Raw genomic sequence first — 19,820 nt, forward strand, 5'->3', positions numbered from 1 at the left:
AGTTATAGACACGCATGGGTGCCTCGAGCAATTATGATGCTGCTCATGTTATTATGACGACACAAGGCTCGTTCGACGTTGGTTCGACGCAGCGCGAGCATCGCGATTGCAGTTTTATTTGTTACGTCACAATTAATTTGGGCAATCGGTCAACTCTGACCTATAAACTCTATACCATCAACCAAAAACCTCACATATAGAATTGGAAACGTCATAATGGAAATATTCAAAGTTTCCCGCCCAAATTCAAATAAACGCGGGAAACAACGACGTGTTTAAAGTTATTGACATAACTATGACATCACAGAAAGGACATTCTGTTTGCTTGTGACGTAACAAACTCAATTTGTTGTTCTAGATGACCGATGTTCGACTAACTTTATTTCTCGAACAAAAGTAAATAATTAACCTTTCGATTATTTATGACAATGTTCATTATATTGTCGTAATATCATGTTTGTGATGTAATAATGATTTATGGCGAAAAATTTATTGGTCTTCGTTTTAGAATAAAACTTTTATTTTAGTTTATTTAAGATGATATTTATATTTGTTCTTTACTTTATTATTAGCGTCAGATCGTCTAAATTACCAGGTACCACAACTTTTTGAAGATTTTGTTTGTTTTTTAATTTTTAAATATTTTTTAGCCCCAGCTAATTTCTCATGGACAGTGGTTGACTTGACGTCATCGTTTACGTGGAACAGGGCTGGTGACATAACGGATGACGTCACATACGTCCTACAAACATGGTATATATGTCTTTTATGTTTTATTCCATTTTTTATTAATTTCCCTCCAGCATCAGTCGTTGTGAGAATAAACGGAGATGGGCGGAAAGAAAATGCGGGTACTATATTCGTGATGACGTCATTATATGTGACGTCACGAGCATTAAACCTGATTTTTGCGGTAAGTCAAAATATGTTTCTTCAATATTTTATTTTTTTTTGTAGTTTTTTACTCGAAACGTGTTTTAACGACTGTCGTTTTGCTGCTAATTTTCTTAATTGTTTTAATTAATTTGATCCTCGGTTTCGAATTCTAAGATTTTTTGGTTCATGTATATTGTAATATTATCCACTAGGTGAGGCTAGAGTGCGTGGTTACGTTGGCAACAACCAAACATTGTTACGAAACAAACACAACTATAACGTCACAAAGTTTGCAAGAATACCTTACTATTGCGTCACAATGTTAAGTAAGTTAAATATTAATTATTACATCATAATTAACTCGTGCCACAGTGGTCGGTTCGCCCACATCACAGGTTCGAGACTTGACGCTGCTACCATTAAGGATAAATATTCCCAACTCCGGTTATTCCCCAGGTACTTTCACAGCCCCACAAATCTCATTTACAAATATCCAACCAACATCAATCGTTGTGAATTATAAGATACCATCCATTGTGCTTTGTGCATTCAGGAATTTAATTGTTTACGTCACAGTAGCTCAATTATCAGGTAAATATATTCTGGAATAAGTATGACGACAAACATTTCTACGCAAGTTTTCTTTTATATTTCTCCGTTAGGTGGGGACAAAGATTGTTTCACCGGTTCACCCGCAGTGTTACGTCATAATGCAACGATGACGATCGCTGATAATGAGGTAAAGTGAGGACATATATATGACTTTTGACCTAATGACGTCACTTTCAGGCCACGTGTCCGGAAGTTAGCAGTTTGGGAGTTTATGACGTCACAGAACTCAATCCAGGTTCCCATTATTGCGTCACAGGGGTGTATGTGACGTCATTAGCGGAAAGCGACGCGGGGGTTTCCCGGGTTAAAACCAAAGACAATGGTAATTATGTCGTCATAATATCAACCATTGTCATTTGTTGCTCCATTGTCATCGGTTGTTACGTCACAATACGAAAATATTTGAAACTTCGAGATTCGATTCAAAACGAAAAGATTCCGGAATTTCTGGTAATTGTTTGTAATAATAACCATTGTCATGATTCTATAGAATTTCGAATTCACAGATCGATGTCAGGAACGAATTGGAGGATAGTGATTATGACGTCATAAACGACGACGAGAACACGTGAGCGTTGTGGATGAAATAGAAATCATATATTTAACATCTGGTTGTAGCAGGTGGGAATTCCCTGATGACGTCACGGAGTTCATAAAATCCAGAACAGCGCGTGATGACGTCATACCATGTGATGACGTTTTATTGCGTGATGACGTCATACCGTGCAATGACGTTTTATCGTATAAAGACTCCAAAATCACTCCGCCACAACCGATTGTTAGTGACGTCACAATCGGCGTTGTAAACAAACAATCGGTTCCAGATTATGTTCGAAACATGGAGGTCGGGAATGACTGTTACTGGGTGAAATAAACGTTGTTGCAATGGCCTGTAAAGTTACACTGGACGAACTATTACGTCAGTGTTCATGGCGTCACAATATAATGACGTTATACTCTGTGATGTCACATCCAGCGTTAAAAAACTAATCAGAAGTTAGTTTCCGAAAAAAAGTCACTCTGGTGGTTAGCATGTAACATTATGCTAACTATTCATAGAAATCTTAAGTTATGTTTATTGTTGGGGATTTCCCGCAACATATGGTTTGGTTCTCGAATAAACGAATGGTTTGTTGAGTTTATTGAGATTGTTCAAACATGAAATGTCATTATGCCGTGTTAGGCGTTCCTATTTATGCCGATGATGACGTCATTAAGAAAGCTTATCGTAAAAAAGCGTTGAAGTGGCACCCGGGTGAGTTTGGCAGCGAGCATGGGGTGTTCAACATGTGTGTTACAACTCGACAGTGAGCATGGGGTGTACAACATGTGTGTTACAACTCGACAGCGAGCATGGGGTGTTCAACATGTGTGTTACAACTCGACAGTGAGCATGAGGTTTATATTCCAGACAAAAACATCGAGAATTCCGCAGAAGCGACGGAAAAGTTCCGATTGGTTCAAGCAGCTTACGATGTCTTGTCGGATCCACAGGAAAAGGCTTGGTGGGTAAACATAGGGGGTATGGGGGAGGGGGGGTGTTACCCAACTTTTATTTATTCAATGAGGTTCCCTATATTTGACAACTATGAGTGTGACTGTATTTTAACAATGTCACCCCAGATTTTACCCTGATGTTAGGTGTCTATACAAACAAGCAGAGCCAAAGTATATTGCATTCACCACAATAATCAATGAGGTTCCCTATGTTTGACAACTATGAGTGTAACTGTATTTTAACAATGTCACCCCAGATTTTACCCTGCTGTTAGGTGTCTATACAAACAAACAGAGCCAAAGTATATTGCATTCACCACATTAATCAATGAGGTTCCCTAACCCCAGGTACGACCGACACCGCAATGATATTTTACATCGAAGTAACTTCGCGAGCTTTGAGGACGAAACTTCGAATATTCTCGACTTTTTCACCCCGTCTGTTTATCGGGGATACGGGGACAATGAAAAGGTTGGTGATGTCATAATGATGTCATAATAATAAATGTAGGTGATTTGAGCCAGAAGTCTAAACATAAGTTTTCTTGGATGTTGTTGTGAGAATAAACAGATTACATTATTTGCATTTACATAGAAATATTATATTATTTGCAATAACATAGAAATATTGTACCAGGGTTTCTTCACGGTTTATCGAGAATTATTTAAGAAGATTTCTATGGAGGATAAACAGTTCCACATGAGCGACTCAAACGACGAATTTGAGGAAATGCCCGAGTTCGGTGAAGCGGAAAGTGATTATGACGAGGTTTTTGTTTCTATGTTTGGATAATTATCGTTGAATTGATTGAAACTTGGTTTTCATTTAAAAAAAGAAGTTGATTTTGGCTCTTGTTTTCAGAGAGATAAATAAAAATGATTATGTTGGTTTTAAGAATATTAAGATGTTTGTGTTGCTTGACACTGATTCATGCTAAACATAGACATCATATATACACAGGTTGTCCATCTCTTCTACTCCAGTTGGCAAAGTTACCGCACCAAGTTATCGTACGTTTGGAAAGATAAATATAATGCTAGAGATGCTCCCGATCGGAGGATTGCGAGGATTATTGAGAAAGAGAATAAAAAGGAGAGAGAAAAAGAAAAAAGGAAACGTAACGATTTAATACGGGTAAATTACAAACTTTTTTCTTTTAGATTTTATCGCTCTGTATTCTGTCTTTACATTTTCAATATTCTTAAATCTTCGCTATTGTAATAAAAGCTTTTATTAATACTGTCCCTGTATATATAATATAATATATTGTTATAATATGAAAAGTTGAATTATATTATTAAGTTATTATTTTAATAATTTTGTAGTTTATACTATTTCTATAATCTATGTTTCAACCAGGATTTAGTTGCATTTGTTCGTAAACGTGATCCCAGAGTTAAAATCCACCGGGAGGAACTAGAGAGACGAGCAGAGTTACAATCGAAAAAAGCTTCCGAGAAACGTGCGGAGATAATGAGGTAGAGGTTTTGAGAAGGATATTTCGGCGAAAAATAAGTCTCTGTTTAAACATCTAACAACAAACTATCCGTTTGACTTGATTTTGTTTGTTACATACTTCATAACACTTGATCCTGACTGTTATTTCGTTACGAGAATCGTTCAACTTCATCAACATTAGATCAAACATTTCCACTAAAGAGATTTATTTACACCTTATTATTTGCTTCTTGCTGCAATAAAATTAATTAGTTAACCTTTCTCATAATACTGATTGTCTGATTGTGATGTCATACCACTGATTGTGATGTCATACCACTGATTATGATGTCATACCAGGGCTCGTGTAGAGGAATCAGCAAAGTACGAGGCGATGAACCGCGACAAGATGATGGAAGATGCTTCGAGGGTCGCACAACTTGAGGATTTGCTTAAGGTGGGGTGGGGGGGTTGTGTGGGGGTTAGGGGTGTGTGTGAATGGGGTGATGTATATAGATAGGTAGCATCTTATACTGTAGAGCGCATTCTGCTGTTGCTGCCCATATCGTAATATTTAAATTTACTGGTTTGAGTTTATTACACCTGGGTTTCAACAAATGATTTGGGCGTAAAACATTAATCGAAATTGCTTTCTATTGTTTTTCAGGATGAGTTTGGATTTTCCTCTTCGGAGGAAAGTGAGGAGGAGTGGGAGAATGAGCAGGAGGAGAAAGAGGAGAGTGGGGATGAGGAGCAACAAGAGGAATTATATTGTGTGGCTTGCAACAAACAATTTAAAACAAAGATGGCGTAAGTTGCTTGGTGTTCTATAAGAGTTAAATCAACCAGAACACCCGTGTTGTAACGACTGTTGTTGCCCCATCATGATAAATAAGTCATCAACCATATATCTTCTATGTACAATTGGTTGAAACTTGGACTTGATTTTGTCTGTTACGTTTTCGTAGCACCAGATCTTTACGTTTATAGTTATTTGTATAAGTTCCCATGGTTATTCCCCCAGGTTGAAAAACCACGAGAAATCGAAGAAACACCGAGAAAAGTTTGTTGAATTACAAGCGGAGATGTCACACGATAAATATCAACAACAAGAAGATGACACGTCCACTATGGACGAGGCTACGAATAAACCAAAGTATGTTTGTTGATTAGTTGCGACGCGGTGTTTTATCTTTACTTTTATTCCAAGGTTGACGAAGAAACAGAAAAAGCAACGAAAACAAAAGTTAAAACTTTTTAATGAGTACGAGGATGATGATGTCATCAGTTCAGATGATGTCATCAACCCAGATGATGTTACCAACATCGATAAAGACACTGATGATGTTATCAACAATGATGTCACAAACACTGATGACATCACTACCCCACCACCGGAGGTCACTGGCGCCACCAAGAAAACGAAATCTCGGAGAAGGAAGCCGAAGAATCAACGAACAACTAATGATGTCATGGGCAGTGACATCACTAATGATGACATCACAAAGCAAAGATCGAAGAATCAACAACGCATCGTCAGCGAGGAGAAGCCGACCAACTTTTGTTCAACTTGTCGCACAAAGTTCCCAACGAGAAATAAATTGTTTCAACATCTTAAAACTACGGGGCATTCTAAACCATTAAAGTGATTATGACATCATACTCCAGTTATTTTGTGTATTTCGTCGTAAAACACGAAGAACAATCAAATATATTTGTGGATATAGAAATAAAATAAAGATTCTTGTTTAAGGGGAATCCCCGTTAAGTAAAAGCTGATCGTCCAAGCGTGACAATATTGTGCTGAGTCGTTCGTTCGATGCTGTGTCATCGGTTTGTTTGTTTCGTCGTGATGGTCGCTTGCGTCGAACCTGGTGGAAAAATATGTTGTTGTTCAAAGTAATATATAAGTGATATACAACATTAATATCACATAAGAATGACATATGTGATCTGTTCAAGTATATGGTAAAAATTGTTACTGACAGTTTAAAAGTTGGATTTGATACTTTTGTAATTTCCCCTTTGTTGTTGGCTTGTTGCTACTAAACGTAACGTAGTATTAAATATGGGGGTTCACCTTTTTCTTCTTGTTACGAGCAGAGGGGTCGGTGGGGAAAACAACTAATCGTCGTTTCTTTTTCTTTTCAACGTAACTATGAGAAATGGATGATATTTATTTATTTTGTTTAAAGTGTCAAGGTTCGTATAACATGATAAAGATAAAATAAATGAATCGCAACAGACCCTCCCCAACAAAAGACAATAGACACCATATATAAACCATAGAAATCATATTTACCGCATATTCCCGTCTTTATCTTGCTTCGGTTCCTCGAATATCGTCTCCCATGATTTAGTGCCGGGTGTCGCGTAATTCTTGTTCGTATAAATTTCCTCGATGGTAAATTCATCCTTCGTTACTCGGGGTTGCTTGGGTAATCCAAGGGGGGTTTGTCGGAGTTTCAACGGGGGTAACGTCTTACGGATCCTTTTACGCAACAATCTCCCACTAGGGGGGATTGCTGAGTCTGTCGTTTCTCGAAGTTTTTCTTCGTTAACATTTGGAATGCTAACGATATGGACTGTGTTTACGGATAAAATGTTTAAATTTTCAACGTTTTCCGTCAATTTTTTGTCTTTTAATTTTGAATCCTCCACCAGGGGTGTTGGGGAGTGATGGGTCGGTGATTTTTCCGCTGACTTTAAATCACTCGGCACATTTTCTGCTGGGTCATCAATAGGAACGACTGATTGAGCCAAGGAAGATGAGTCAGCATTTATAAGTTTTCGTCGTTTTAATTTTTTAGTTAAAAGTTTTTCAGAATTTGATGAGTCATTATTGTTCAGTTGATGACTCGCATTTATTGCTTCGTCGCGAAAACGCTTTTTTGTTTCTAAGTTTTTGGAATCGCTGAAGCATAACCGTTTGTTTGGTCGTGGTTGGTCGGTTTCATCGCTCGTTAATACAACCACTGGGAGGGCTAGAGGGTCGAAGTTGGTGGATTTTGATTTCTTTCCATCTGGAGTGAGAAACTTCCCAGATAGCTGTGGATATGAATATAACATATTTATCTTCACATGGCGGTGCAACGACAGTCATTACAACACGGGTGTTCTGTCATGTGGTGCTGACCTATGAGTTGATACGTGTCTTGCCTAAGGACACATACATCCACAGTGGTGGCAGTATTGAGCCTTGAACCCATACCCCCAGGTCCAGAGGCAAGCACAATAACATATGTGTGTAAAATACAACTAAAATATCAGTTATGAAAATATCCTTTAAACTGAAATATTAACGTCATATTTACCCGATCGATTGACGACTTTCCAACGGATGCGAGCCGAATTAACTCCAATAAATCGGGATCTTCCTGGAAAATTGTTTCTTCCATTTTCAACAAAATATTTACTTTGGTGTTGATTGTTGGATGTGGCATAGATCCTATGACGTCTATGTCGTTGTTTTCAAAATGTATTGAAAGTGATTTTACGCGGGTAAATTTTTGTGCTATTTTTGACAAAATCCGCTAATCATTTAGTAGCATAAATATGTTTAAATACAACAGAAACTATTTAATAAAATTTATTTTTAAACAATTGTTTTTTTATGCTAATTCAATTTAAATAACTTGGCATAACAAATTTCGCACGACCTTACGCTCATGGGTTATAAGCTAGGACATCCCACGTTCTTTAAAGATTTTTTATTTCTTCCAAAAAAAGTTGAATTATCGACGATTTGAGGCGTTATCTGTCAAGTTTTAAAGTTAGTTTTGTATTTTTTAACCATTTACTTAATTTTTGTTTCTAGTTTCATTAGAAAGTTTCACAGAAATTCCATTAATTTAGTTTTTATTGACGGACAGAAACGTGGTTGAATTTTTGCTCATATAATCATCCCATAACTTGCTTTAATAAAAATAATTGAACTTTTGGCTTATTTGTTTGTCAAGCAATGATTGAGATCGTTATTTACGTTTTTAGTCAGTTTAAAATTATATTCAAACAAATAAATGCATACCAACCACACTTTACTAAATGTACTGTGGCCAAAGATGCAAATAAATGTTCCATCTTATTTATTACACTATTAAAATGTTGTTTATTATTATGTTTTATTTTTAAAATAAACCAAACATTCGTATTGTACATTTGCTAAGTTACTATTATAATTTTAAAAACAAACAAAAACTATTATTTCTTAAAATAAACAAACTAAACTTTTAATACAGTTACCGCCCTCGTGTGTTAGGATGCGACCACCATGACGATAACGAAACAAATCGCTGACGATATTTTCAAAACATCTGATTCGTCGTTCGAGAATCGCGTCAACTCGGCAACGAAGAAGTTTCTTCTACAAAAGATCGAGTTCGTTGAAGCGGAACACCTGTACTCACTCAACCTGAACCAACTTAAAAGTAAATATGTTTTGCTCTCGGGAAGCTTGAAACGAGACAAAATGAACGGGGTGAAAAATAACGGGGAGGTAAAAACAATTGAAGGGATACCTCGTCCGAAGTCGATTCTTTTTCCACCGGAGAAATTAGAACTTTTGTGGCGAAAGTCGGGTAGGGTGGGTGCGGGGTTGGTCAACCTTGGAAATACGTGCTTCCTCAACTCTGCGTTGCAATGTCTCACCTACACACCCCCACTTGCAAACTACTTAATGAGCAACCAGCATAGTGCGCAGTGTCGAGTCAACGGGCAGTTTTGCATGTTATGTTCGTTGCAACATCATCAGAGTGCTTCGTTTGGTAACGGAGGAAAATCCATTCGGCCGATGAATATCCTCAAGAATCTTCGAATCATCGCGAAACATCTACAGTTCGGTCGACAGGAGGACGCGCATGAGTTCATTCGTTACTCGGTGGACGCGATGCAACGATCGTGTTTGTTCGGCCTCCCATCCAAGCTCGACATCCACACCAAAACCACCACGCTCGTCTACCAGATATTCGGAGGTTATCTAAGAAGTCGCGTTAAATGTCGTCAATGTCGCGCCGTGTCCGATACTTTCGACCCTTTCCTTGATCTTAGCTTGGATATCAACAAACAAGAATCAAATGATCTTCGAAAATGTTTGGAAAATTTTGTAAAACCGGAGCTTTTACACGGAGACAACTTGTACAAATGTTATCAATGCAAGAAGTCGGTTCCTGCGAGCAAAACTTTCTCGATTCATCGACCGCCCAATGTTCTCACTGTCCAGTTGAAACGATTCTCATCGTTCATGGGAAACAAGATTAACCGAGACGTCACATATCCTTCCAAACTCAACCTCGGACCTTACACAAGTTCCGACCGCAACGAGGGCCCGATATATGATCTCTATGCCGTGCTTGTGCATTCTGGATTCAGCTGCAACTCTGGACATTATTACGCTTACGCGAAAGCTGCTAACGGACAATGGTATTGTTTCAATGATTCATCTGTCAATCAAGTGAGTTCCCACCAAGCTCTCAACCAACAAGCGTATTTGTTGTTCTACCATCGTGTGGCGGAAACAAAGCACGTTAAGTTGAAACAAAAGTTGAATCAACGAGAAGCTGCTGCTGCTGTTGTTAAGAATCATGTTAATAATAGGTTCGTGGATTTTAACGGGAATCCAACAAAAATCAACGGTAATTCAACAAAAATCAACGGTAATCCAATAAAAATCAACGATAATCCAACAAAAATCAACGGTCATTCAACAAAAATCAACGGTAATTCAACAAAAATCAACGGTAATCCAATAAAAATCAACGATAATCCAACAAAAATCAAGGGGAATTCAACAAAAATCCACGGAAATCCAACAAAAATCCAAGGAGATTCATATAAACCTGAGATTGAGATGAAAAAAGAATCTCCAACAAAGCCTTCAACACCTCAACACTCGTGCACCAAAGTCACGACAACAACAAACAAAACTAACGGATTCCTTCACAAAGTTTCGCTAAAACTGCCCGACAAATCTCAAAAAGATTCGAAAGAAATAAAAACAAGCGAAGAAAAAACCGCGTTAGTTGGGGTCCCAAAGTTGGTGAGTCTTCCCCCTGTTGGGGAGGATTGGTTGGAAAGTAAGATCCGAGAGCGGCGGGACAGCGGGGAGTTGGGGAGGAGCGGGAATAAAAAGATTTCGTTCAATATAAGAGGGAAGTTGTTTTCAGGGAGGCCAAACCATCAAAAGATGTGGCAGAAGTTGCACGTGAAGAAGAGATGCGAGAAGAACGAAGATGAGAGATCTCTCTCCTCCAATGACAGCAGGAGGTCGGATAAAGAGAGAGAAGAGCACGAGAAGAAGTTGAAAATGTTGGGAGGAAGTGATAAGAGGAAGAGGAGAATGGAGGAGGAGGGAGGGAGAAGTGGTATCCTCACAAAGTTGCTCAAGTTGTCATCGGGTCGAGCGTATGGTGGTGAAGTTGAGACGTGGGACGGCGGGTCGTCTATTGTGGAGGAAGACGCCAAGATGGATCATAATAAGAGGTCGAGGTCGTCCACGGATGGGTGGGATCGGGAGTTCGATCGGGGAAAGATCAAGAAGAAGAAGAAAGTGTCGACGAATATTAATTTGTTCCAAACTTTCCAGCGAACATCAGCAACTCTGTAAATCTCGTTATTAATAATATTATTATTATTGTTGCCAAAGTATTTGTCTTGGTGCTTGGTGGACGTGTGTAAAGGTTTTATGTTATTTCTATGAATCACTGCGTTGTTGTAACATCGTGCATTACATTTCTTGAACTTTAGGGGTAAGATAGAAATCTTATAAAATGTCGAAGCGCCATCGTCTGGACATCGGGGACGACCGGAAGAAACGATCGGACCGTGACAGAGATGATGACAGGTGAGGGGGGGTTAAGTTTGTTTTAATTAATTTCTAAATCGACTGTTGTTATTTAAATCAATCAACTTTATAAAACATCACCAACTGAATTGTGAAACATTTCTTATGCTGGTTTTAAAATAGTTATCCGTCATTTCTAACAGTCAGCTATGCAAACTATTGTTTTAAAATAAAAACATTTTCCATTAAAAACAATTGTAATACGGCTACTTAGAAATGGTTGAACTATTCCATAACAAACACCATTATGACATCATAGACGACGAGATGAGCGTGATCGGAAATATCGCCGAGATGAAAAAAGTTCATCCAAGCTGGTGTCGCCTGCGCAGGTATTTGTTCCATAGATATCTTATGTATAAGTGTTGATGTGGCTGCTAATTAGAGGTGACATCATATATTTTAAGGTGTTAACAATGCCAGCCCAGATTTTGCATCAAAACTTCAAAAACCTAAATATATGTTGTCATATAATCAAATAGTTTCATAAACATCATATATATATTCACCCATTTATAGATATCATATATATGTAACCCCCCCCCCCTTCGCAGGTACCCACCAACCCCCTTACTGGGTTACCATTCACACAGAAATATTACGATATATTGAAGAAGAGGTTGGGCCTCCCTGTGTGGGAATATAAGGAGGAGTTCATGATGTTGTTGGCCAAACATCAAACTATCGTGTTGGTTGGGGAGACTGGCTCAGGGAAAACTACACAGGTGGGCGTGAGGGGGGTGTTGTATCTTACAGGGGTAATACCATTGTATATATTGGTGTGGTGCAGGTTGCCATGTGTTGTACTTGTGTGTGGCTGATATATGTTGGCGTTTGGTATATAGGGGATCTATGTTTGTACAAAGTTGTAAAACTTAGCGCTCCGATACTAAACCATGTTTTCATGGTATTTAGTCCGATGGAGGTCTTCAGGCAAGTTATTTTTACTAAAACAACATTTTGAAGACTTAACCCAGGACAGCGTTATCAGCTTTCCAGGAAAATAATTGATAAGAAAAGTTCATGTGAATTATTGTATTATATATGTTTGCTATAACATCATACTTTAACTTGCCAATTATGACATCACAGATCCCACAATGGTGCACGGAATACGTTCGTGCCAATCACCCCGTGACCTCCAGAAAAGCCGTGGCGTGCACCCAGCCGCGACGTGTAGCTGCGATGAGCGTGGCACAACGTGTAGCTGAGGAGATGGACGTCATGTTGGGGCAGGAAGTTGGTTACACTATCAGGTGATCATGTTATGTCAACTTTCAATGGCTGGTGTAATACTAAAACTGATTCCTAAATATTTAAATCCAAACAATAATGTTTAAGACTTGCTTTATAAATAACATCACATGTTTATTCCATATGATCGCTACGTTTGAACAAGGGTGGTCACAGTTTAACGAACATATTCTGTGCAAAACATTCCTTTATATTTCATTCCAAATCCTGTTTGCCCCGCTGTATAAATACCTTGTAGTTAACTTAAACTATTATACCCATTATTGTTCCCCCAGGTTTGAGGATTGTTCGTCACAGAAAACATGTTTGAAATATATGACGGACGGGATGTTACTGAGGGAGGCCATGGCCGATCCATTGATGGAACGATACGACTTCATCATCCTCGACGAGGCGCACGAGAGGACGTTATCCACCGATATTTTGCTGGGGGTGATCAAGGAAGTTTGCAAACAACGACCTGATCTTAAGGTACGATGGTATTTGTGTGGTTTGTAAATGTTATTTATCTTCTCGAATACAAAAAGGTCAGATTAATTAAAACAATGAAGAGAAAGGGAGTTAGCAACCAAACAACAATTGTTAAAATATGTTAGTTGTATGGTTGATTTAACGTTTTTATTAATTTAAAATTTGTTATTTTTCACTTTAAATTCGTTAGCAAAGACCAGATTAATTAAAACAACAAAGAGAACGAAATTATCAGTAAAACATTATTATATAATAATTCCATTCTTAAAATACAACCTGTATAAATAATTCACCCCCCCCCCCCCCACCCAGATTATAGTGATGAGCGCCACACTCGACGCTGGAAAGTTCCAACAATACTTTAACTCCGCCCCCCTCCTCACAATCCCCGGTCGTACACACCCCGTGGAAATATTCTACACCCCGGAACCCGAGCGTGATTATCTCGAAGCTTCGATACGGACGGTGGTTCAAATACATCTGTGTGAGGAAGATGAGGGCGATATATTGTTGTTTCTAACTGGACAGGAGGTGAGGAAATGTAATTTGCCTGGGAGGTCATAATAAATATTATTGATGACATTATAATAAATATTATTGATGACATCATAAAAAATTATCATTGATGACATCATAATAGGAGATCGATGAAGCGTGTCGGCGTATCAAAAGCGAGATTGACAACATGGGGCCTGAGGTTGGGGACCTTAAAGTGATCCCTTTATACTCGACGCTCCCCCCCGCCCAACAACAACGGATATTCGAGAAAGCTCCTCCAAAGAAGGAGAACGGCGCCATTGGGAGGAAGGTGGGAATCAATGCAAAACATTTGTTGAATAGTTTCATGTATTACCCCATGTTCCCATGTGTAACTTAAATATAACTTTCATTAGTTATTAAAACAAAACAACGAAACTGTAGGACAGTTGGTGGAAAAGCTACAAACACTATACACGATACATGTTCCCACCAACCACCGTGTGTTACAATGCATATCAAACACATATTGGGCATTGTTGTCGCATAAGTCTGTACAACACAACGCGAGTCATATGACGTAACGTATATTGTTTCATCACAACTTGGTTAGAATTAATATTGAAACATTTGAGGAGTAATTATAACAAAAAGGAGCTTGTAGTGACTTCCGCCCATGACCGTATTTAACCCCCTACCCCCTGTATATAACTCTATACACCAACCTAACCCCCCCCCCCCCCACAGCTTGTAGTTTCCACCAACATCGCTGAAACATCGCTAACCATCGATGGAATCGTGTTCGTTATCGATCCAGGATTCTCCAAACAAAAGGTTGGTTGGAATATAAAACATAACCTTTATGTAAAGATTTCCCATCCAATATAGAGGAGGGGTAACCCATCCCATGTGTTGCTGTAGAATATCACCCCTAACCCCATGTAACCCCCATAACCCCAGGTATACAACCCCCGCATCCGGGTCGAGTCGTTACTCGTATCGGCGATCAGCAAAGCGAGCGCTCAACAACGATCGGGAAGAGGGGGACGGACACGACCCGGGAAATGTTTCCGGCTTTATACGGAGAAGGCTTATAAGACAGAGATGCAGGTATGATGTCATGATGTGTGTGTGTGATGTCATAATGATGATGTGTGATGTTCAAATGTTTGATTATCTCTTGGAATACGATAGCAAGATCAATATAATTAAAACAACGGAATTCACAACAAAACAACTGTCGTTAAAATACGCTTTGGGTAAAAACTACTTGTGGAAAAATGTCAAATAAAAGCGTGGCTGTTAAACTACAGTATAAATAAACTTATATTGACTTGAAACAAGCAAAGTAAAACATCACACATGATACTTACCCCCCCCCCCCACCACTAATGATGATACATGTACCATGCGCAGGAAAACACGTACCCTGAGATCTTGCGTTCCAACCTCGGATCCGTTGTCCTCCACCTCAAGAAATTGGGGATCGACGACCTCGTGCATTTTGACTTCATGGATCCACCAGGTGGGTCGTCGTGTTATCTTGGAAACTTTCTTATATATTTTGCAATAATACAATAGATAACAGAAATAGAATTAATTCTTCAAAGACAACTCTTTTTTTTGTAAATTTTTTGATTGTTTTTTTGCTGCATTTAGTCATATATTTCACTATATTTTCTCCACCTTACGAACCCCCCAACCCCCCCAGCCCCCGAAACCCTGATGCGCGCCCTCGAACTTCTCAACTACTTGTCGGCGCTCAATGACGACGGGGACCTCACAGAGCTCGGGGCGATAATGGCCGAGTTTCCTCTCGATCCCCAGTTATCGAAGATGCTGGTCGCAAGCTGCGAGTATAATTGCTCCAATGAGATCCTCAGTATAACGGCTATGTTGTCAGGTATAATTAATATTGTATTCTTGTGTTTTATCATTTGTGTATATTATATTACAAACAAATCAATATAAACCCCAACCCTAAGAACCCCTATATTACAAATATTCTTATTCTTATGTATTTAGAAGCTTATAACTATAAATATTTAAATACATCTCCTTATATACACCACCCAACCCCCTATAACCCCCCCTACCCCCTATAACCCCCACTACCCCCATAACCCCCACTACCCCCTATAACCCCCCCTACCCCTATAACCCCCACTACCCCATAACCCCCACTACCCCTATAACCCCCACTACCCCTATAACCCCCACTACCCCCATAACCCCCACTACCCCCTAAAACCCCCACTACCCCCTATAACCCCCACCACCCAACCGCCCCCACTTTACCCCCACCTAAACCTCCTTGCTTCCATTAAATAAATTGTTAGACTAACATTGTGGGTGACGTCCCCCCGCCCTGTTGCACCAGTTCCCCAGTGTTTCGTGCGACCGGGTGATTCCAAGAAACAAGCCGACGAATCAAAGATGAGGTTTGCTCACATCGACGGCGATCATCTTACTCTTCTCAACGTTTACCATGCGTACAAACAAGGTAAGCATCAACCCTGGCCTGGATTCGTACCCAGGATCCCTGGTTCTCCAACCCTGGCCTGGATTCGTACCCAGGACCCCTGGTTCTCCAACCCTGGCGTGGATTCGAACCCAGGATCCCTGGTTCTCCAACCCTGGCCTGGATTCGAACCCAGGATCCCTGGTTCTCCAACCCTGGCCTGGATTCGAACCCAGGATCCCTGGTTCTCCAACCCTGGCCTGGATTCGTACCCAGGATCCCTGGTTCTCCAACCCTTGCCTGGATTCGAACCCAGAATCCCTGGTTCTCCAACCCTCCAACCTCTAATTCACCTCTTCTCTTCACAGCTCAAGGAGCCCCCCAGTGGTGCTTTGACAACTTCATAAACAACCGCTCGATGGCGCAGTGCGACAACGTACGAACACAATTAGCACGAATAATGGATCGGTTCGCTCTCCCACGCAGAAGTACCGAGTTTACAAGTCGCGAATATTACATCAATATCCGTAAAGCTTTGGTTGCGGGATTCTTTATGCAGGTTCGGTATATTATCATTGCTACACATTATATTAAAAATAAGCAACATTATATTGTGACCAAGAGCCAACCAATTCAAACCAATACCTGTATTTAACTTGTCGATAACTGATGTTTCCAACACCTTGAAATACTTTTATGAACTTTTATTTTCCAATAAAACGTTAGATTTTCCTTCACTTAACAAACACATTGTTCACCACATTATATTATGATATTACAAACTTAATGTCTACAATTATGAATAAAATCGCACATTAACATCAACCACGCAACAGGTGGCACACTTGGAGCGAACCGGACATTACTTAACCGTGAAAGACAACCAGGTAGTTCAACTTCACCCCTCTACGTGTCTTGACCATAAACCTGAGTGGGTTCTCTACAACGAGTTCGTTCTCACAACAAAGAATTATATTCGAACAAACACAGATATTAAACCAGATTGGTGAGTAAGACGTATCAAATCCACCATTCGACATCAATATTGTTAATTACCAAATAAGGCAACAATTTCCGAGCCTCTCTGACTCTGGTTTAACCTTTCAGGCCAAATATTTTATTTCATTTTTTGTTTTATTTTCCTTGATGGCGTAATTATCTGAGCACTCGGCAAATCCGAGCTTTTACAACTTTGTCAGCATTTGACATCCATATAATATCAACCCCATATATAATATCTAAACATCAACCCCCCATACTTTCACCACAGGTTGGTTAAGATCGCCCCCCAATACTACAACATGGGGAACTTCCCCCAATGTGAGGCTAAACGACAACTTGAACGAATTATCGCTCGGATGGGAGCCCAAACATAAGGGACCCGTGATGTCATAACTATGATGTCATCATGATGTAACAAACGTTTTGTTGAAAATATTTTTAATTTGCAACAACAAATAGTGAACATAGAAATCATAAATGTGAACATAGAAATAACAACAACAACTTGAATAGAAATAATATATTTGACCCCTCGTTGAACTTTCCTTGGAACTGAGAAGGAAGTGATGACATCATAACCATCTCTTATGACATCATAATCATCTATTATCTAAACTTCCTGCTAGTTTAAGTACATTGAAGTTGGATTGGTCGGTCACTTGGTGGCGACGTTTCCTCCACTTAATTCGACGATTTTGAAACCAAACTTTCACCTGAAGGGGAGGGGGGAGTTATTATTATGGCAACATGATCAGTGGTTCATGTACAAATGGGGGGATCGATATTACGTCTGGCATGAAAACTAAAAGTTATTTCTGTATTATCACAAAATTTCATTTTTTTATCGAAAGTCACACAAAAATGTACATTATGACATCACCAACCTGTGTTTCGGAGAGATTAAGTCGCTTGGCGAGGAAATATCTTTCACTTCCAACCATGTAATGTTGCCGAGTGAATTCATCTTCCAACTTTTCAAGTTGGTCCGAAGTAAAGATGGTTCGCATCCTCTTCTTGTCCACTAGGGGGGGTGACGTGTGTGTGACGTCATTTCCTGGGAAAGTAATTCGTTTAGAAAAAATTAATGTGAAAAAAATTGCTTAAAATAAAATTTGTTGAAAAGCTTACCTCTTGCAGTGACGTCATTGGTTGCTAGGGGTGATGACGTAAAATGACCCCTGTTACCCCAATGTGGGTTCGGGGTGATTGGTGGGGTAGGGAAACCCCCTGGTGGGGGTTGAAACGGTGACCCGATACAAGATTGTATAAAAGGAAGATGGCGCATGGGGTGGAGCATGGAGTAGTAGATCCCAACATCCGGTGCTGACGTATACGGTGACGTAGATCGTCGAACTTTAGCTGGTCTTTCTGTATCTTCTGCGAGAATCGAATCTATCGTAAACAACTTTCGTTTCTTACTGCGCGTCATTTCCGGTTTAATGACGTCACCACACGATGACGTAGACGACCATGATAGTTCTCGAACTCCTGACAATGACGGAGATTGTGAAGTAAACGAATCTGTCGTGACGTCACTTTCATCTGACCTGCTTTCTATTGATGACGTCATAAAGAGCCTTCGATGCAACTCGCGATTCTCGACTGAAATCATCACGTGGTTGTGGAATAATGGATTGGATGACCGCGGTCGACGCTTAAATAGCGACAGCCTTCTTCTCCGCGTTCCAGATCGCGTTGGGCGTGCTGTGACGTCATAAAGATAAGATTCTAAAATATTATTGTAACGCTCAAGTTCTGATAAAAGATAATTAGTTGATTCTGATTGGAACAATAGCGTCTGTTACGTCATGATAACAAGTTGAAAGTTGTCGAACGTCGCCGTCTTTGATTTACCCGAACAATTGACATCGTGACGTCATAGAGACAAATTTTCTCGGATTGCAGTTCGATTATGACGTAATAAACGCGATATTCGAAGCTCTTTTTCGAAAAGCTACAATGTTCGAATCGTGGGAACAATTTCATAATGACGTCACAATCAAGTGTGACGTCACATCAAACGCGGTATAATTGGCAAAATGTATTTGCATTTTGACGTAACAGTATTTGCATTGTCAACATTCTCCCATTGTGACGTAGCAAACCCCGATTGTTCCCACAATTGCTATTATTACTCGACAATCCTGTTTGTTGCATGTTTTGATTTAATAATATTGATTATGACGTAGTAATGAAACAGGCGGATCGTCGCGTTGGTCGCGCAGGTGTCGGAGAAACTCAGGATTGTTAAAATTGAATGTTTGTTGATTACCAGATGCATAACAATAACCATTATTATAAAATTCAGGAATATAATGAATAAAGTGGCGTCATCGCATCGTGACGTCACTTTGTAGAAACCGCTTAGCTCTAAAGTTTCAAACGTTACAATAGCGATTATTAAAAAACAATCTCATTTCCGCGACTTTATTATTTACGCTGCGTGTTTGTGATGTCATAATGGGATATATTATGTTTGTGATGTCATTATGAGATATATTATGACGTAACAATGGATTAAATATCTTGTATTGTTGGATCTCAGTGTTTAAACCGAAGATTAACTTTAATTCGGCATCAAAGAGCTTTGTTACGTCACAAACTTATTAACATCAAAGTTGTTACGTCACAAAGCGATCGCGGTCGTGATTCGGAAACAATAGATTCGAGAATAAACATCAATCGCGATCGCGACCCACCGGGATTCCCCTGAGTTGGAACCTTTGAACTTTTTTAACCCTGAGTCATTGTTACGTCATTGTTGGTGGTTGCTAGTTCCTTTGTGACGTAACAGTTTCTATTGAACAACAAACAATCAGATTTAACAAACGCGTGTTTTGATTGTTCTTTCTCGGTTCCTTTGTGACGTCTTAATCTAATTTGTTACAACTGAG

At 39.4% G+C, this 19,820-nt stretch overlaps 5 protein-coding genes across 6 annotated transcripts; 3 read left to right on the forward strand and 2 right to left on the reverse strand.

Annotated features, from left to right (window-relative positions):
• The first annotated feature begins 14 nt into the window (after positions 1 to 14).
• Positions 15 to 2,743, forward strand: LOC149736200 (uncharacterized). The gene is made up of 9 exons (XM_089878611.1): positions 15 to 81; positions 651 to 753; positions 804 to 913; positions 1,089 to 1,202; positions 1,333 to 1,467; positions 1,539 to 1,615; positions 1,666 to 1,938; positions 1,995 to 2,056; positions 2,107 to 2,743. Exons 1-9 carry the CDS (start codon positions 15 to 17, stop codon positions 2,360 to 2,362), a joined length of 1,197 nt encoding a protein of 398 aa, XP_089734737.1. The 3' UTR covers positions 2,363 to 2,743.
• LOC149736201 (dnaJ homolog subfamily C member 21-like) lies at positions 2,513 to 6,368 on the forward strand. Its single transcript, XM_089879056.1, has 10 exons — positions 2,513 to 2,743; positions 2,900 to 2,993; positions 3,334 to 3,457; positions 3,623 to 3,754; positions 3,947 to 4,120; positions 4,346 to 4,464; positions 4,784 to 4,880; positions 5,091 to 5,233; positions 5,448 to 5,579; positions 5,634 to 6,368. Exons 1-10 carry the CDS (start codon positions 2,647 to 2,649, stop codon positions 6,070 to 6,072), a joined length of 1,551 nt encoding a protein of 516 aa, XP_089735182.1. The 5' UTR covers positions 2,513 to 2,646; the 3' UTR covers positions 6,073 to 6,368.
• Positions 6,086 to 7,897, reverse strand: LOC149736202 (uncharacterized). Its single transcript, XM_089879075.1, has 4 exons — positions 7,738 to 7,897; positions 6,726 to 7,471; positions 6,504 to 6,579; positions 6,086 to 6,294 (listed from the first exon to the last, which is right to left on the reverse strand). Exons 1-4 carry the CDS (start codon positions 7,864 to 7,866, stop codon positions 6,172 to 6,174), a joined length of 1,074 nt encoding a protein of 357 aa, XP_089735201.1. The 5' UTR covers positions 7,867 to 7,897; the 3' UTR covers positions 6,086 to 6,171.
• A 164-nt stretch (positions 7,898 to 8,061) lies between these two features.
• LOC149736203 (putative pre-mRNA-splicing factor ATP-dependent RNA helicase PRP1) lies at positions 8,062 to 18,053 on the forward strand. 2 transcript variants are annotated; one of them, XM_089879014.1, is made up of 16 exons: positions 10,883 to 11,020; positions 11,165 to 11,261; positions 11,521 to 11,593; positions 11,816 to 11,986; positions 12,354 to 12,517; positions 12,791 to 12,986; positions 13,299 to 13,517; positions 13,627 to 13,794; positions 14,211 to 14,297; positions 14,424 to 14,573; positions 14,880 to 14,988; positions 15,175 to 15,366; positions 15,844 to 15,966; positions 16,293 to 16,483; positions 16,761 to 16,930; positions 17,195 to 18,053. In XM_089879014.1, exons 2-16 carry the CDS (start codon positions 11,188 to 11,190, stop codon positions 17,298 to 17,300), a joined length of 2,193 nt encoding a protein of 730 aa, XP_089735140.1. In that variant the 5' UTR covers positions 10,883 to 11,020; positions 11,165 to 11,187; the 3' UTR covers positions 17,301 to 18,053. The 2 variants fall into 2 exon arrangements, 1 of the variants encoding a protein (XP_089735140.1); XR_016385097.1 differs by lacking the exons at positions 11,816 to 11,986; positions 12,354 to 12,517; positions 12,791 to 12,986; ... (8 more) ...; positions 16,761 to 16,930; positions 17,195 to 18,053 and adding an exon at positions 8,062 to 8,195 and having other exon boundaries at positions 8,662 to 11,020; positions 11,521 to 11,576.
• On the reverse strand, positions 17,348 to 18,705 carry LOC149736204 (homeobox protein not2-like). The gene is made up of 3 exons (XM_089879094.1): positions 18,055 to 18,705; positions 17,811 to 17,980; positions 17,348 to 17,639 (listed from the first exon to the last, which is right to left on the reverse strand). The coding sequence occupies exons 1-3, from the start codon at positions 18,536 to 18,538 to the stop codon at positions 17,526 to 17,528; spliced, it is 768 nt and encodes a 255-aa protein (XP_089735220.1). The 5' UTR covers positions 18,539 to 18,705; the 3' UTR covers positions 17,348 to 17,525.
• Positions 18,706 to 19,820: the final 1,115 nt, after the last annotated feature.

The sequence above is a fragment of the Ciona robusta genome, chromosome 5 (genome assembly GCF_009617815.1).
Source record: "Ciona robusta chromosome 5, ASM961781v2".
Classification (NCBI taxonomy): domain Eukaryota; kingdom Metazoa; phylum Chordata; class Ascidiacea; order Phlebobranchia; family Cionidae; genus Ciona; species Ciona robusta.

Excerpts from the sequence above, each read along its gene's own strand:
- LOC149736204 (XM_089879094.1), bottom strand. The coding sequence starts at position 18,538 with ATGATTTCAGTCGAGAATCGCGAGTTGCATCGAAGGCTCTTTATGACG. Across the intron at positions 17,981-18,054 it reads CAATGACGTCACTGCAAGAG|GAAATGACGTCACACACACG; the intron begins GTAAGCTTTTCA and ends TTACTTTCCCAG. Across the intron at positions 17,640-17,810 it reads TTAATCTCTCCGAAACACAG|GTGAAAGTTTGGTTTCAAAA; the intron begins GTTGGTGATGTC and ends CCTCCCCTTCAG.
- LOC149736203 (XM_089879014.1), top strand. The coding sequence starts at position 11,188 with ATGTCGAAGCGCCATCGTCTGGACATCGGGGACGACCGGAAGAAACGA. Across the intron at positions 11,594-11,815 it reads AGCTGGTGTCGCCTGCGCAG|GTACCCACCAACCCCCTTAC; the intron begins GTATTTGTTCCA and ends CCCCCTTCGCAG. Across the intron at positions 16,931-17,194 it reads ACAGATATTAAACCAGATTG|GTTGGTTAAGATCGCCCCCC; the intron begins GTGAGTAAGACG and ends CTTTCACCACAG.
- LOC149736201 (XM_089879056.1), top strand. The coding sequence starts at position 2,647 with ATGAAATGTCATTATGCCGTGTTAGGCGTTCCTATTTATGCCGATGAT. Across the intron at positions 2,994-3,333 it reads GATCCACAGGAAAAGGCTTG|GTACGACCGACACCGCAATG; the intron begins GTGGGTAAACAT and ends CCCTAACCCCAG. Across the intron at positions 4,121-4,345 it reads AACGTAACGATTTAATACGG|GATTTAGTTGCATTTGTTCG; the intron begins GTAAATTACAAA and ends TGTTTCAACCAG.
- LOC149736200 (XM_089878611.1), top strand. The coding sequence starts at position 15 with ATGGGTGCCTCGAGCAATTATGATGCTGCTCATGTTATTATGACGACA. Across the intron at positions 914-1,088 it reads CATTAAACCTGATTTTTGCG|GTGAGGCTAGAGTGCGTGGT; the intron begins GTAAGTCAAAAT and ends ATTATCCACTAG. Across the intron at positions 1,616-1,665 it reads TGACGATCGCTGATAATGAG|GCCACGTGTCCGGAAGTTAG; the intron begins GTAAAGTGAGGA and ends CGTCACTTTCAG.
- LOC149736202 (XM_089879075.1), bottom strand. The coding sequence starts at position 7,866 with ATGCCACATCCAACAATCAACACCAAAGTAAATATTTTGTTGAAAATG. Across the intron at positions 7,472-7,737 it reads GAAAGTCGTCAATCGATCGG|CTATCTGGGAAGTTTCTCAC; the intron begins GTAAATATGACG and ends TCATATCCACAG. Across the intron at positions 6,580-6,725 it reads GATAAAGACGGGAATATGCG|TTACGTTGAAAAGAAAAAGA; the intron begins GTAAATATGATT and ends CATTTCTCATAG.